Source organism: Schistocerca americana, chromosome 1 (assembly GCF_021461395.2).
Source record: "Schistocerca americana isolate TAMUIC-IGC-003095 chromosome 1, iqSchAmer2.1, whole genome shotgun sequence".
NCBI lineage: Eukaryota > Metazoa > Arthropoda > Insecta > Orthoptera > Acrididae > Schistocerca > Schistocerca americana.
The window spans coordinates 1,032,259,635-1,032,275,618 of record NC_060119.1 but is presented as its reverse complement, the minus strand read 5'-3'; the positions used below and the strand labels follow the sequence as shown (position 1 = coordinate 1,032,275,618).

The 15,984-nt window shown below is 43.9% G+C and overlaps 1 protein-coding gene across 1 annotated transcript in view; it reads left to right on the top strand.

Moving 5' to 3' along the window:
- Nucleotides 1-3,215: 3,215 nt before the first annotated feature.
- LOC124596093 (EF-hand calcium-binding domain-containing protein 1) overlaps nucleotides 3,216-15,984 on the top strand; it is a 107,457-nt gene continuing 94,688 nt past the window's right edge. Inside the window, exons 1-2 of the mRNA XM_047135092.1 lie at nucleotides 3,216-3,351; nucleotides 3,442-3,559. Of these exons, the coding sequence (XP_046991048.1) occupies nucleotides 3,216-3,351; nucleotides 3,442-3,559 (254 nt within the window). The remainder of the gene's footprint in view (nucleotides 3,352-3,441; nucleotides 3,560-15,984) is intronic.

Genomic DNA, 15,984 nt, shown 5'->3' with positions numbered 1-15,984 from the left:
CAAATGCCGGGATGGTTCCCTTGAAAGGGCACGGCTGACTTCCTTCCCTAGTCTCATCGGACTGATGGCCTCGCTGTTTCGTCCCCTCGCCCAAAAATCAACCTACCAACCACTGTTGCCAAATTTCCTTTCTTCATCGCCCCTTTTCTACGGAAAATGCGCATGGCACAAAATTTTGTTAAAGATATTTTGTATTTTTAGTATTCGGGGAATCACAATGAAACATTGAAGCGTGTAAATTTTTGTTCACCCTGTATAATTCAAACTGAGTGGAAGCTAGGTGTTTATTATTTTTTATTTATTGCTTTCGTGGTAATAAAAAAGTCCGACCATCCAGATCTAGATTTTCCGTGATTTCCCTAAATCGCTCCAGGAAAATACCGGGATGGCTCCTTTGAAGGGGCACGGCCGATTCCCTTCCCCACTTTTGACACAATCTTAGCTTGTGCTAAGTCTCTAACGACGTCGATATCGACGGAACGTTAAACCCAGTCTTCCTTCCTATCCTTCGATCGTTGTCGACTTCTTTCAGCAATTCCTGAGCTATGTCTACTCGACTTCGTGTTTGGTCAAAATTCAATAATTTCAGAACAAACTTTGTTGCTACACTTTTCATGCCTAAAACATCAGAAAAAATTGCTTGGCACGGGCCAAAGGCTTTGCTAACATCATTAGCAACCTCTCTGATGGTGATTTGGCGATTTTACAGAACCAGTTTCTCTATTTCTTTAACACTGTCGTCGGTAACTGATGTGTTAGGGCGTCCGGGGCGGTTGTCTTCGACGTCTTCTCGATCCTCTTTGAAACATTTGTACCACTCGTTAACTCTTGTCTTACTCATAGTGGATTAGCCAAAAGCGACAGTCATTATTTAGAATACGGTGCTGCACTTTATTCCATTTTTCAAGCGAAACTGAATGCAACTTCTTTGATCCATCTTTTTCGAAAGTAAAAATTCGCGAGCACTCGAAAACACGTATAACCTTTTAGAATGTCAACAGTAAGCTAAATATTCCAAACAGTTGGAAATTCTAACATACCGGGTGATGAAAAAGTCAGCATAAATTTGAAAACTGAATAAATCATGGAATAATGTAGATAGAGAGGTACAAATTGACCCACATGCTTGGAATGGCATGGGGTTTTATTAGAACCAAAAAAACACAAACGTTCAAAAAATGTCCAACAGATGGCGCTTCATCTGATCAGAATAGCAATAATTAGCATAACAAAGTAAGACAAGGCAAAGGTGATGTTCTTTACAGGAACCGCTCAATACGTCCACCATCGTTCCTCAACAATAGCTGCAGTCGAGGAATAATGTTGTGAACAACACTGTAAAGCATGTCCGGAGTTATGGTGAGGCATTGGCGTCGGATGTTGTCTTTCGGCATCCCTATAGATGTCAGTCGAACACGATACACTTGCGGCTTCAGGTAACCCCAAAGCCAATAATCGCACGGACTGAGGTCTGGGGACCTGGGAGGCCAAGCACGACGAAAGTGGCGGCTGAGCACACGATCATCACCAAACGAGCGCGCAAGAGATCTTTCACGCGTGTAGAAATATGGGGTGTTTTTTTTTTTTTTTGTTCTAATAAAACTGGTAGAATAAAACTGGTAGAAGCCGACCTCGGCGATGATCGGTTAGGATTCCGCAGAAATGTTGGAACACGTGAGGCAATACTGACCCTACGGCATATCTTAGAAAATAGATTAAGGAAAGCCAAACCTACATTTCTAGCATTTGTAGACTTAGAGAAAGCTTTTCACAATGTTGACTGGAATACTCTCTTCCAAATTATAAAGGTGGCAGGGGTAAAATATAGGGAGCGAAAGGCAATTTACAATTTGTACAGAAACCAGATGGCAGTTATAAGAGCCGAGGGGCATGAAAGGGAAGCAGCGGTTGGGAAGGGAGTGAGACAGGGTTGTAGCTTGTCCCCGTTGTTATTCAATGTGTATATTGAGCAAGCAGTAAAAGAAACAAAAGTTCGGAGTAGGTATTAAAGTCCATGGAGAAGATACAAAAACTTTGAGGTTCGCCGATGACATTGTAATTCTGTCAGAGACAGCAAAGGATTTGGAAGAGCAGTTGAACGGAATGGACAGTGTCTTGAAAGGAGGATATAAGATGAACATCAACAAAAGCAAAACGAGGATAATGGAGTGTAATCGAATTAAGTCGGGTGATGCTGAGGGAATTAGATTAGGAAATGAGACACTTAAAGTAGTAAAGGAGTTTTGCTATTTGGGGAGCAACATAACTGATGATGGTCGAAGAAGAGAGGATATAAAATGTAGACTGCCAATGGCAAGGAAAGCGTTTCTGAAGAATAGAAATTTGTTAACATCGAGTATAGATTTAAGTGTCAGGAAGTCGTTTCTGAAAGTATTTGTATGGAGTGTAGCCATGTATGGAATTGAAACATGGACGATAAATAGTTTGGACAAGAAGAGAACAGAACCTTTTGAAATGTGGTGTTACAGAAGAATGCTGAAGATTAGATGGGTAGATCACATAACTAATGAGGAGGTATTGAATAGAATTGGGGGGAAGAGGAGTTTGTGGCCCAACTTGACAAGAAGGAGGGACCGGTTGGTAGGACATGTTCTGAGGCGTCAAGGGATCACAAATTGAGCATTGGAGGGCGGCGTGGAGGGTAAAAATCGTAGAGGGAGACCAAGAGATGAATACACTAAACAGATTCAGAAGGATGTAGGTTGTAGTAAGCACTGGGAGATGAAGGAGCTTGCACAGGATAGAGTAGCATGGAGAGCTGCATCAAACCAGTCTCAGGACTGAAGACAACAACAACAATAAAACCCCATGTCATTCCAAGCTTGTGTGTCAATTTTTACCTCTCTATCTACATTATTCCGTGGTTTATTAAGTTTTCAAATTTATACTGGCTTTTTGATCACCCAGTACATCAGGAAAATGTGTACCAACAAACTGAAACTCTGATGCATACAGCCCGCGAAATTGAAAAATTCCCGTTACATTTTGATCACACCTCGTATGTGTACCACCAGCAAAACAAAAAAAAAAAAAGATGACAATTGATAACAGAATTGACCTCAGAATGGAACTATGAGGTACGTCCTAAATTAAAATGAATGCAATAGAAATAAATAAATGACAGAATGTATCTTATCCAAAACGAGTTTTCCAGTGACTGACCTGCGAGGGGTGTGCGCAGCACGCATCGCAGGATGGCCAGTGGGGGCGGGCGAGGCGGCGGCACGATGCTGCTCAAGAGCGTGTCGCTGTTTCTGGCTCGCGGGCGCCGGGCGTCGCAATCGGCGGCGGCGGCGGCGTCGGCTGCGGCGGCGGCGGCGGGGCTGTCGGGTGGGGGCGGCGCCGCGGCAGGGGGAGGGGCGGCCCGCGGGGGCGGCAAGCGGCGGCGCAAGGGCGGCGCGAGGCAGTCGCGGCCGGCAGCGCCAGCCGGGGGCCGCAGGGCCGCCATGGGGGACGACGCCGCCGCCGCCGCCGCCTCCTCGGCCAAGGGCGCGCACCTGCTCGTCGAACACCTGCGCCGCCGCACGCACTTCTCCAGGTGCGTGCCAGCCCTTCCTCTGCTTACCACCATTTCTACTGCTTTTTGCACACTCATTACTGAAGCGCTGTGTCGAAATACAGCAAACACTTCGTTACATAGTTATAAGCAATTTAGTTGGTAGTTAGCTACATGTTCCATTGATGATTTGAACGTACAGTTCGAGCGAGACCCCTCGCCTTTTCGTTATGCTGATCCGTACAGCTTTAAAGTCTGTTACACAGCATAACAGGCAAGGCGAGCAAGTGCTACCAACGTACTATGCACAGGCGTGAAATTGAAAAATTATCCGAAATTTGTCAGACTGTTTTCAGTCATGTGTAAGACTATATTAATGCTGATTAGTATGCTAACCACAACACCTTAATACAGGGTGTTACAAAAAGGTACGGCCAAACTTTCAGGAAACATTCCTCACACATAAATAAGGAAAAGATGGTATGTGGACATGTGTCCGGAAACGCTTAATTTCCATGTTAGAGCTCATTTTAGTTTCGTCAGTATGTACTGTACTTCCTCGATTCACCGCCAGTTGGCCCAATTCAAGGAAGGTAATGTTGACTTTGGTGCTTGTGTTGACATGCGACTCATTGGGCAGGCATTGTTGGTGATGTCTTGATTGAGCCCAATGTTCTTCCACCTATGCTCAGTGGAGCACGTAACCATGATTGCATACGGGATACTCTACCTGTTCTGCTAGAACATGTGTCTTTACAAGTACGACACAACATGTAGTTCATACACGATGGAGCTCCTGCACATTTCAGTCGAAGTGTTCGTACGCTTCTCAACAACAGATTAGGTGACCGATGGATTGGTAGAGGCGGACCAGTTCCATGGCCTCCACGCTCTCCTGACCTCAACCCTCTTGACTTTCATTTATGGGGGCATTTGAAAGCTCTTGTGTTCGCAACCCCGGTACCAAATGTAGAGACTCTTCGTGCTCGTATTGTGGACGGCTGTCATACAATACGCTATTCTCCAGGGCTGCAGCAGCGCTTTAGGGGTTCCATGCGACGGAGGGTGGATGCATGTATCCTCGCTAATGGAGGACATTTTGAGCATTTCCTGTAACAAAGTGTTTGAAGTCACGCTGGTACGTTCTGTTGCTGTGTGTTTCCATTCCATGATTAATGTGATTTGAAGAGAAGTAATAAAATGAGCTCTAACATGGAAAGTAAGCGTTTCCGGACACATGCCCACATAACATATTTTCTTTCTTTGCGTGTGAGGAATGTTTCCTGAAAGTTTGGCCGACCTTTTTGTAACACCCTGTATAAGATATAAATGAAAGGAGAAACGCTAATTAGTATGAACTGTACTAATAAAAATGAATTTCAGCTTATCGAGATAACATAACTGTTTTAGTAAGACGAAGTACCCCAGATCGTTACGAATTAGCAAAATATTATGCGCATTCGGCCGCGACATGGTCTGTGTCAACGTTCAGACCAGTCATACTGGATTACCGTTGCTGACCTACCATGAAAGTGTGCAAATTTAGCAATGCGTGAAGATTCATAAGGAAATTCAGTTAAAAATCATTCAGTGCCACACTTAAGTCAGTTCAATTATTGACATAAGCGGAAAAAGTTACAAAAGTTTCATATCGACATCCACAGGGCGCCGGTACAGAATAAAGGTAGCAATAAAACGTATTGTTGGCGCGAGAATTTCTTAAAATTCCTTCACTGATAGTCTGTCAGCCTCCATCGAGATTAGAACCGAAAACAAACCAGACCTTCTTTGCAGTAGCAAACACCTTTCACTACGCTAGCAGACAACCCAGGCAAACAGCCCTCTATTATTACCCCAGACATGAATAAGCCGGCAATTTCGCAAAGAAAATGGCAAAATGATCTGCAGTTTCTGTTGCATAGAGCTTTCTGGACTCAAAAACATGAATTGTCTACCTTTATGTCACCGCTTATGTGACAATCATTCGGGATGTTTATCGAAATAACAAAAAACTGTTATTAGCGAGTAAAGTTAGTAGGATTATTCTGCCCCCCCCCCTCCCCAGGAAATAAACGGCCACGTAGCTGCCAAACGTATTCTACAGTGCTTCGAATTCTTTACATCCAAGTGATAGTCACAGATATGTGAATACAACACATTGGCTTATACTTGAGGTATTTTGTTTCCCACAAAGTGGTGGTAGACGATGCAGTGGCGTCTTGGAAGAGCGAGTTTCTCCAGTGCTAGCTATCTCAGCACGGCCGGCCGGAGTGGCCGTGCGGTTCTAGGCGCTACAGTCTGGAGCCGAGCGACCGCTACGGTCGCAGGTTCGAATTCTGCCTCGGGCATGGATGTGTGTGATGTTCTTAGGTTTGTTAGGTTTAATTAGTTCTAAGTTCTAGGCGACTGATGACCTCAGAAGTTAAGTCGCATAGTGCTCAGAGCCTTTTATCTCAGCACATCAGCTGAGCGAACTTGCATAGTCTGTTGGAAGCACTTCGTCGCCTTGCCTGTTATGCTGTGTAGCAGACATTAAAGCTGTGCGGATCAGCATAACGAAAAGGCGAGGGGTCTCACTCGTTTTGTCCACGTCTGTAACTTCTATTGAAACGATGTGGAATGAGTCAGTTTACAGGACATATGTACGCTGAGGTGACAAAAATAATGGGATTGGACCTCCTTTTTCATGGCGGAGTTCGGCAGCTTGAGGTGGCGTGGACTCAACAAGTCGTTGGAAGTCTCCTGCAGAAATATTGAGCCATGCTGCCTAAATAGCCGTCCGTAATTGCGAAAGGTTGTTGGTGAAGGATTTTGTTCACGAACTGACCTCTCGATTGTGTCCCACAAAGGTTCCAAGGGATTCATTTGGGTGGTCAAATCACTCGCTCGAATTGTCCAGAATAATCTTCAAACCAGTCGCAAACAATTGTGCCACTGTGACACGGCGCATTGTCATCCACAAAAATTCCATCGTTGTTTGGGGAAGCGAAGCCAATCAACGGCTGCAGATTGTGTCCACGTAGCCGAACATAACCATTTCCACTCAGTGATCGATTGAGTTGGACGAGAGGACCCGGTACATTCCATGTAAAAAGAGCCCACAACATTACGGAGCCACTACCAGCTTGCACAGTACATTGTTGAAAACCTGCGTACATGGATGCGTGAGTCTCCGCCACGCTCGAACCCAATCATCAGCTCTTACCGTCTGAATTCGGGACTCACCTGACCAGGCCACGGTTTTCCAGTCATGTACAAGGGGCGATGTCATGCTTCCAGAATGAGATTTTCACTCTGCAAAGGAGTGTGCGCTGGTATGAAACTGACTGGCAGATTGAAACTGTATGCCGGACCGAGACTCGAACTCGGGACCTTTTCCTTTCGCAGGCAATTAGTACAGCGCTTGCCCGCGAAAGGCAAAGGTTCCGAGTTGGAGTCTCGGTCCGCTACACAGTTTTAATCTGCCAGGAAGTTTGATGCCATGCGGTTGGCAAAAGCACTCGCGTCGGCCGCCTGTTGCCAAAGCCCATTATCGCCGAACTTCGCTGCACTGTCCTGACGAATACATTCGTAGTATGTCCCACATAGATTTCTGCGGTTATTTCAAACTGCGTTGTTTGTCTGTTAGCACTGACAACTCTACGCAAACGCCGCTGCTCTCCGTCGTTGTCCTTGGTGAGAGGTAGTGCCTCATGTTTGATATTCTCGGCACACTCCACTCTTGACACTGTGGATCTCGGAATGTTGAATTCCCTCACGATTTCCGAATTTGAATGTACCATGTGTCTAGCTCCAACAACCATTCCGCGTTCAAAGTCTGTTCATTCCTGTCGTGAGTGCATAACCACGTCGGAAACCTTTTCACATGAACACAAATGACACTCCGACTTTGCACTGCCCTTTCATATCTTGTGTACACGACACTACCGCTATCTGTAAATGTGCATATCGCTATCCCATGACTTTGTCGCCTTAATGTACATGATTAGTGATCGCCGGTCTTTGTGACCGAGCGATTCTAGGCGCTTCAGCCTGGAACCGCGCTGCTGCTACGGTCGCAGGTTCGAATCGTGCCTCGGGCATGGACGTGTGTGATGTCCTTAGGTTACTTTGGTTTAAGTAGCTCTAAGTCTAGGGGATTGATGAACTCATATGTTAAGTCCCATAGTGCTTAGAGCCAATTGAACCATTTTTTCTGAGGCCAATGGTTCCTTGGCGTTGTAAAACATTGAAGCTTCTAGATCAATGCAATTAAAAGACACGACCCTTTATATTACATATTTTGATAGTAGCATACTTTCTCATCAAAACGTGTAGGGTACTTCCAACTGGACTAGAATCATGAAATTTGCCAAAAAGAAAGGTTGCACAACATAACCGAAGGAAGAAATCTGAAAACTGTAAAATTGTAATCAGATCACAAGACAAATTTTTTTGCAGCTTGTTATCAGACTGTCTGTGAGTCTGTCCACCCGTCTGTTAAGCCCCATTTTGTCAGGAACAGGCAGACGTATCAATCTGAAATTTATGGCTTATACTAAGATTTATGGGCCCTTGGCGGTGTAATACATGTAAGCTTCTAGGTCAATGCAACCAAAAGATAAGTTTTTCGGTCACAAATTTTGACACTCGCAAACTCACTCATCAAAAACTTTACGATATTTTCAGTTGGCCTAGAATTATGAAATTTGACAAGAAGGGAGGTTTCACAATACAACTACAGGGAAAAAATTCGAAAAATGTAAATTTGTAACTACGTCACACGAAATTTTTTTTTGTCTTTTATTGTCAGATTGTCCGTCCGTCAGTCTATTAGGCCCATTTTGTCAAGAACAGGTAGACGTATCAAGCTGAAATTTATGGCACGTGCTAAGACCTACAGGCCCTTGGCCGTGTAGTAATTAGCGTCAACTCAATGCAATCAGAAGATGAGGCCATTTAGGTCACATATATTGATACTCGCAAATTTACTACTCAAAACCTATAGGGTCCTTCCCGTTGACCTTGAATTATGAAATTTCATCGTATAAGTAAAGGAAAAAATCGGGAAGTTGTTAATTTGTAATTATGTCACAAAAATAGTTCTCTTGTTATTTATTATCTCATGACAAACTCTAAATTAAAAAGACCAGTAGGCCTGCGCATTCAGGCTGATTAGATCACAATGGTAAAAGCCAAACAGCAGGCAAGGAATGACTGTATTGCCCACATGACACGTTTTGGAATTTATCCATCAGATATCCAGAAGCGATTGCTGCTCGCAGATACGGAGTTTCAAGTTGTACGTGAAACAGAACTAGTCTGCGAATGTTTGTTTCACAACTTGAAGCGCCATATCTACGTGCAGCAATCGCGCCTGGATATCTGGCTACGGATAAATTCCGAAACACGTCATGCGAGCAATAGTGTCGTTCTTTGCCTGGTGTTTGACTTTTACCATCCGACTCACTCAGCCTGAATGGAGAGCTACTGATTATTGTAATACTGGATCCCAGCCTCCTGCATAACTGTATGTAACATTTACATACCTTTTATTTTTTAGTCATCGGTCTACTGACTGGTTTGATGCGGCCCGCCACGAATTCCTTTCCTGTGCTAACCTCTTCATCTCAGAGTAGCACTTGCAACCTACGTCCTCAATTATTTGCTTGACGTATTCCAATCTCTGTCTTCCTCTACAGTTTTTGCCCTCTACAGCTCCCTCTAGCACCATGGAAGTCATTCCCTCATGTCTTAGCAGATGTCCTATCATCCTGTCCCTTCTCTTTATCAGTGTTTTCCACATATTTCTTTCCTCTCCGATTCTGCGTAGAACCTCCTCATTCCTTACCTTATCAGTCCACCTAATTTTCAACATTCGTCTATAGCACCACATCTCAAATGCTTCGATTCTCTTCTGTTCCGGTTTTCCCACAGTCCATGTTTCACTACCATACAATGCTGTACTCCAGACGTACATCCTCAGAAATTTCTTCCTCAAATTAAGGCCGGTATTTGATATTAGTAGACCTCTCTTGGCCAGAAATGCCTTTTTTGCCATAGCGAATCTGCTTTTGATGTCCTCCTTGCTCCGTCCGTCATTGGTTATTTTACTGCCTAGGTAGCAGAATTCCTTAACTTCATTGACTTCGTGACCATCAATCCTGATGTTAAGTTTCTCGCTGTTCTCATTTCTACTACTTCTCATTACCTTCGTCTTTCTCCGATTTACTCTCAAGCCATACTGTGTTCTCATTAGACTGTTCATTCCGTTCAGCAGATCATTTAATTCTTCTTCACTTTCACTCAGGATAGCAATGTCATCAGCGAATCGTATCATTTATATCCTTTCACCTTGTATTTTAATTCCACTCCTGAACCTTTCTTTTATTTCCATCATTGCTTCCTCGATGTACAGATTGAAGAGTAGGGGCGAAAGGCTACAGCCTTGTCTTACACCCTTCTTAATACGAGCACTTCGTTCTTGATCGTCCACTCTTATTATTCCCTCTTGGTTGTTGTACATTTATATTAATGAAATTAAAATCCCCCTCCCTCTCTGTGACCAATATCTTGCCACTTGTCGATAACAGACAAAATTGGTCGAAACTCTAGAGTCCCCGAGTGGTTGAGCTGTATATATACGAGTAATTAGTCTGTACCGAACCCACAGTGCACGATTTCTACTCGCAACTGGACAATTTTTTCTTTTTATTTAAGTGGCTACCAGTTTTTAAATATAAATTCGTCAATGAAATAGAAAGAGTTGACCAGGAGAAATGATTTTAAGTTAGACTTAAAACTTGCTTTGCTAACTGTAAGACTTTTATGGTGTTTGGTAAATGATCAGACATTTCTGTTACTGCATACTGAACTCCTTTTTGAGCCAGTGACAGATTCAATAGTGGGTAAAAAGATGAATCATTTATGACGATTTTCATTAGCGAATATATGTATTATGACTGCGCTATTGAAATGCCCAGTCATTTGAAGAGGTACCTACGAGTCCATGACATCCGTGGGTGAACACCACCTATTATATTTATTGCTCGCTTTTGTGCAAGCAATGAATTTGAGAGTAAAATGTTTAGTACCTACATATACGTACAGGCTCCGCAAGCTACGATACGTTGCACGGCACAGGATACCTTGAACTACTGCTGATTATTCGTTTCCTTGTTCTAGTCGCAGGTGGAATTCTGATTTCTCTTGTCTTGTCTTCGCGATCCTTACGCAAGATACATGTTGTTGACAGTAGAATTGCTTGCAGTCAGTCACATATGCTGGCTTTCTAAACTTTCTCAGTAGAGTTTCGCGAAAACAATATCTTCTATCCAGGAATTCCAACTTGAATTCATATAGAATTCCTTAACAAACGAGTGTTGATCGAACCTAGCGGTAACAGATCTAGCAGCACGTCTCTGAATTGCTTCGTTGCCTTCCTATAATATGCCTTGATGGGAAATCCAGACACTCGAACAGCATTCAGATATGGGTCGCAAAAGATGAGCTACATTTTCATGGAATTCTCCGAACTTACAGAAGTCGATCTTATGTGGTCGTCCCATTTCATATCGCTAGTTGACCGACGTGACTGTGTGAAGCAGCACGCCACTAATACTGTGTTAGAACACCACAGGATCGTTTCTCCTACTCATCTGTATTAATTTATATTCTCTCGCGTTTTGAGCAAGTTACTATTCATCACACCAAATAGAGATTCTCTCTGAGTCATTCTGTATCCTCCAGAGCCACTTAAACACGTCACTACCCCGTACATTACAGCATCACCAGCAAACAGTCACACATTGCTGATCATACTAATTAATGTATGACAGTGTATGCGCTGCATAACGTCGTTTTGTGATAGACTTCCTCCTGAACTTTTGCTTCTTGTCACAATCCGTTCCTCAATCGTCAGTAGTCTCCAATTCACTGTTTACAGTCTTGACGTTCTCCTGCGTCTAGTAAGTCGACAAAGTATTTTGGACTTTTTTTAAACTTTATGTGTGGTAAGAGCCTTATCAACCTCATGCGTGGTCCACGAGCCTCTTCCTCTTGCTACTGTCGGATGTATTGGTTGTCCATTCGGAGTTCTTCATCCAAGCTTTGCCGTACTGGATACTATCTCCCCACCTAATACTGAGTCCTCCTCTTTACTCGTTCCAACTACTGTTCTACAGAACTTTGTTGTAAGTAGTTTATTCTCTGACATTCTTGCTATGTTATGGTGTTTGTAAAGTACAGCTTCCTCTGTTGTCCATTTTTTCGTATCCGCTATAGTATGTTATTTTCATCGATTGTATGTTCAAAAATTTTCCTTAATATTTTCCTTTCTAATATCCACAGGTTCTCTTCATCCATCTTTCTATACGCTAATGATTCCTGTTTGTACAATATTACTCGTAAGATAGTAGACTGGCGTAGACGAATGTTGAAGTTAGTGCTAAGTGATCTTTTTCTAGAGTTACTGATAAAACTGAACGTGTTCCGTTTTCCTGATGTGGTCAGGTAGTGACATGCCACCTGTAATGATCTTCATGGTAGTAACCGATGGATAACTTGCTGCAAAAATTCAAAAGCATAAGCTCCGATGATGATGGCATATCTCTGTGGAAACTGGTCATCAAATAAAATGTTTTTTTTTTTTTAGCGATCTTGGCTTGTGAAATTTTCTTTAGTTACTGGATGTCTTCTGTTAACTGCTACTAGACGGACATCTGTTTCTACATCCGTTATGTTGGCTTAACTAAGAAGACTCCGTAAGTAGTGTAGCCCGTAGGTCATATACAGTATACAGGGTGACTCAGCTGCCCCTACCTTTGGGTTTTATGCAACCCGTGACACCTTCAAAAAACTCACATGACATTTCCATATTTTCTCTCTCGCTATGTACAAATTGTTCGTCCTACAGACAAAAATTAATAGGACTTATTTGTTGGAAATTTAATGCAGTTACATTTTTTACAGGGGCACTTTTTCGTTGAAGGTCACAGTTTCTTTATTCAAGAAAAACGCATTTGAAGGTCACTTTTGTACGTTTTTCTTGACTAATTTTAACACTATGACCCCCAGACAAAACATATCCCAGTAAAAAATTTAATTACTTCAATTTCTTACAAAAATATCCTGCTCATTTTTTCTCTACGACTAATAGTTTGCATGTAGCGAGTAAGAGAATATGAAAATAGTGTGTGTGGTATTTGAAGGCGTTGTGGGCTGCATAAAACCAATAGGTAGGGGCAACTAAATAACGTTGTGTATATTTCTTTATTTATTTGTCCTAATGATTTTGATTACATTTGGTTAGATTATACACCCCTGGAAATGGAAAAAAGAACACATTGACACCGGTGTGTCAGACCCACCATACTTGCTCCGGACACTGCGAGAGGGCTGTACAAGCAATGATCACACGCACGGCACAGCGGACACACCAGGAACCGCGGTGTTGGCCGGCGAATGGCGCTAGCTGCGCAGCATTTGTGCACCGCCGCCGTCAGTGTCAGCCAGTTTGCCGTGGCATACGGAGCTCCATCGCAGTCTTTAACACTGGTAGCATGCCGCGACAGCGTGGACGTCAACCGTATGTGCAGTTGACGGACTTTGAGCGAGGGCGTATAGTGGGCATGCGGGAGGCCGGGTGGACGTACCGCCGAATTGCTCAACACGTGGGGCGTGAGGTCTCCACAGTACATCGATGTTGTCGCCAGTGGTCGGCGGAAGGTGCACGTGCCCGTCGACCTCGGACCGGACCGCAGCGACGCACGGATGCACGCCAAGACCGTAGGATCCTACGCAGTGCCGTAGGGGACCGCACCGCCACTTCGCAGCAAATTAGGGACACTGTTGCTCCTGGGGTATCGGCGAGGACCATTCGCAACCGTCTCCATGAAGCTGGGCTACGGTCCCGCACACCGTTAGGCCGTCTTCCGCTCACGCCCCAACATCGTGCAGCCCGCCACCAGTGGTGTCGCGACAGGCGTGAATGGAGGGACGAATGGAGACGTGTCGTCTTCAGCGATGAGAGTCGCTTCTTCCTTGGTGTCAATGATGGTCGTATGCGTGTTTGGCGCCGTGCAGGTGAGCGCCACAATCAGGACTGCATACGACCGCGGCACACAGGGTCAACACCCGGCATCATGGTGTGGGGAGCGATCTCCTACACTGGCCGTACACCACTGGTGATCGTCGAGGGGACACTGAATAGTGCACGGTACATCCAAACCGTCATCGAACCCATCGTTCTACCATTCCTAGACCGGCAAGGGAACTTGCTGTTCCAACAGGACAATGCACGTCCGCATGTATCCCGTGCCACCCAACGTGCTCTAGAAGGTGTAAGTCAACTACCCTGGCCAGCAAGATCTCCGGATCTGTCCCCCATTGAGCATGTTTGGGACTGGATGAAGCGTCGTCTCACGCGGTCTGCACGTCCAGCACGAACGCTGGTCCAACTGAGGCGCCAGGTGGAAATGGCATGGCAAGCCGTTCCACAGGACTACATCCAGCATCTCTACGATCGTCTCCATGGGAGAATAGCAGCCTGCATTGCTGCGAAAGGTGGATATACACTGTACTAGTGCCGACATTGTGCATGCTCTGTTGCCTGTGTCTATGTGCCTGTGGTTCTGTCAGTGTGATCATGTGATGTATCTGACCCCAGGAATGTGTCAATAAAGTTTCCCCTTCCTGGGACAATGAATTCACGGTGTTCTTATTTCAATTTCCAGGAGTGTACATGCTGACAAAGTTGAAAGTAAGAAGATCATGACCTGCGAAAGATTAACAGCTACAATAATATTCACTTCACTCACAAAATACTGTATTTAACCATACAACTCGCTGAAGCCGAAACGAATGCATGAAAATCGAATGAATTTACCTAACGTCGTTATCAAGTGTCTTCACGTGTATGAGATCTAACTGACAGACAAAGTTTGGGTGCTGAGTCCAACACAACTCAACATTCAATTTATTTCACATACAAAAGGAAAATTTTTTTGTAATAATAGACAGGAGAACAAGAAAGCGCTGCTACTTTCGAGTTTACAGGATTCTGTCATATTACATGCATCATGACGTAGTCTAAATCTCTGTCCACTAGGAATACATGTTTACCCATCGTCAGCAGGAACGCAACTCCTCTACCGAAGTCTGCCTTTCTCCCTTATTCAAAATGGAGACCCGACTTTGTGAGGGCGGAAAGTGGCGGCGCTCGCAATTCTGGCCAATGAGGCCGCGCAAAATTGCCGAGTGAACTACATGCAGTTCTCGCAAACAGCCCGAATGCAGCAGGATGGCTCGTGATTCGCCAAGAATCCTGCATCATCAAATATGCAAGAGAGGCAAGGTTTCAAACGTTGGTATTGCCACTTGGGAGAATAAGTAAAGGGGCTTCTTTTACCCATACAAGGCATTCAGACGAAACAGTCATGCTTTAAAACGAAACATTCTAGACAGGAAATGGGCCCCATAAGAGGTACTTTACAGAGATGGTAGTTTATAAAAAAATACCTTGCTCCCCTTCTCTTTCAAGTATCAGTGTGTCTTTGGGTTTAGAAAATTAAGGAACAACAGGACCTGACATTGCCGTTTCAAAAATGATAAAGATACCATTGCAAGGTAAAATATTATAAAAATATGAATGAAGTACAAAAAAGGCACGTCTTCCAACGTAGTCATGTGAAGTCAGATGAACCTTTTCTGAGGCCCTTTTATATACGGTGTCTACTTCTTGTAGTCTTCAATCTGCAAGCACATATGTGTTGTGCACCTAGGAATATTCCATTGTTTGTGTAGGTTCTAATGGTTCTTCTTGTACATTGTTATTGTGGTCTTCAGTCCTGAGACTGGTTTGATGCAGCTCTCCATGCTACTCTATCCTGTGCAAGCTTCTTCATCTCCCAGTACCTACTGCAACCTACATCCTTCTGAATCTGCTTAGTGTATACATCTCTTGGTCTCCCCCTACGATTTTTACCCTCCACGCTGCCCTCCAATACTAAATTGGTGATCCCTTGATGTCTCAGAACATGTCCTACCAACCGATCCCTTCTTCTGGTCAAGTTGTGCCACAAACTTCTCTTCTCCCCAATCCTATTCAATACTTCCTCATTAGTTATGTGATCTACCCATCTAATCTTCAGCATTCTTCTGTAGCACCACATTTCGAAAGCTTCTATTCTCTTCTTGTCCAAACTATTTACCGTCCATGTTTCACTTCCATACATGGCTACACTCCATACAAATACTTTCAGAAATGACTTCCTGACACTTAAATCTATACTCGATGTTAACAAATTTCTATTCTTCAGAAACGCTTTCCTTGCCATTGTCAGTCTACATTTTATATCCTCTCTTCTTCGACCATCATCAGCTATGTTGCTCCCCAAATAGCAAAACTCCTTTACTACTTTAAGTGTCTCATTTCCTAATCTAATACCATCAACATCACCCGACTTAATTCGACTACATTCCATTATCCT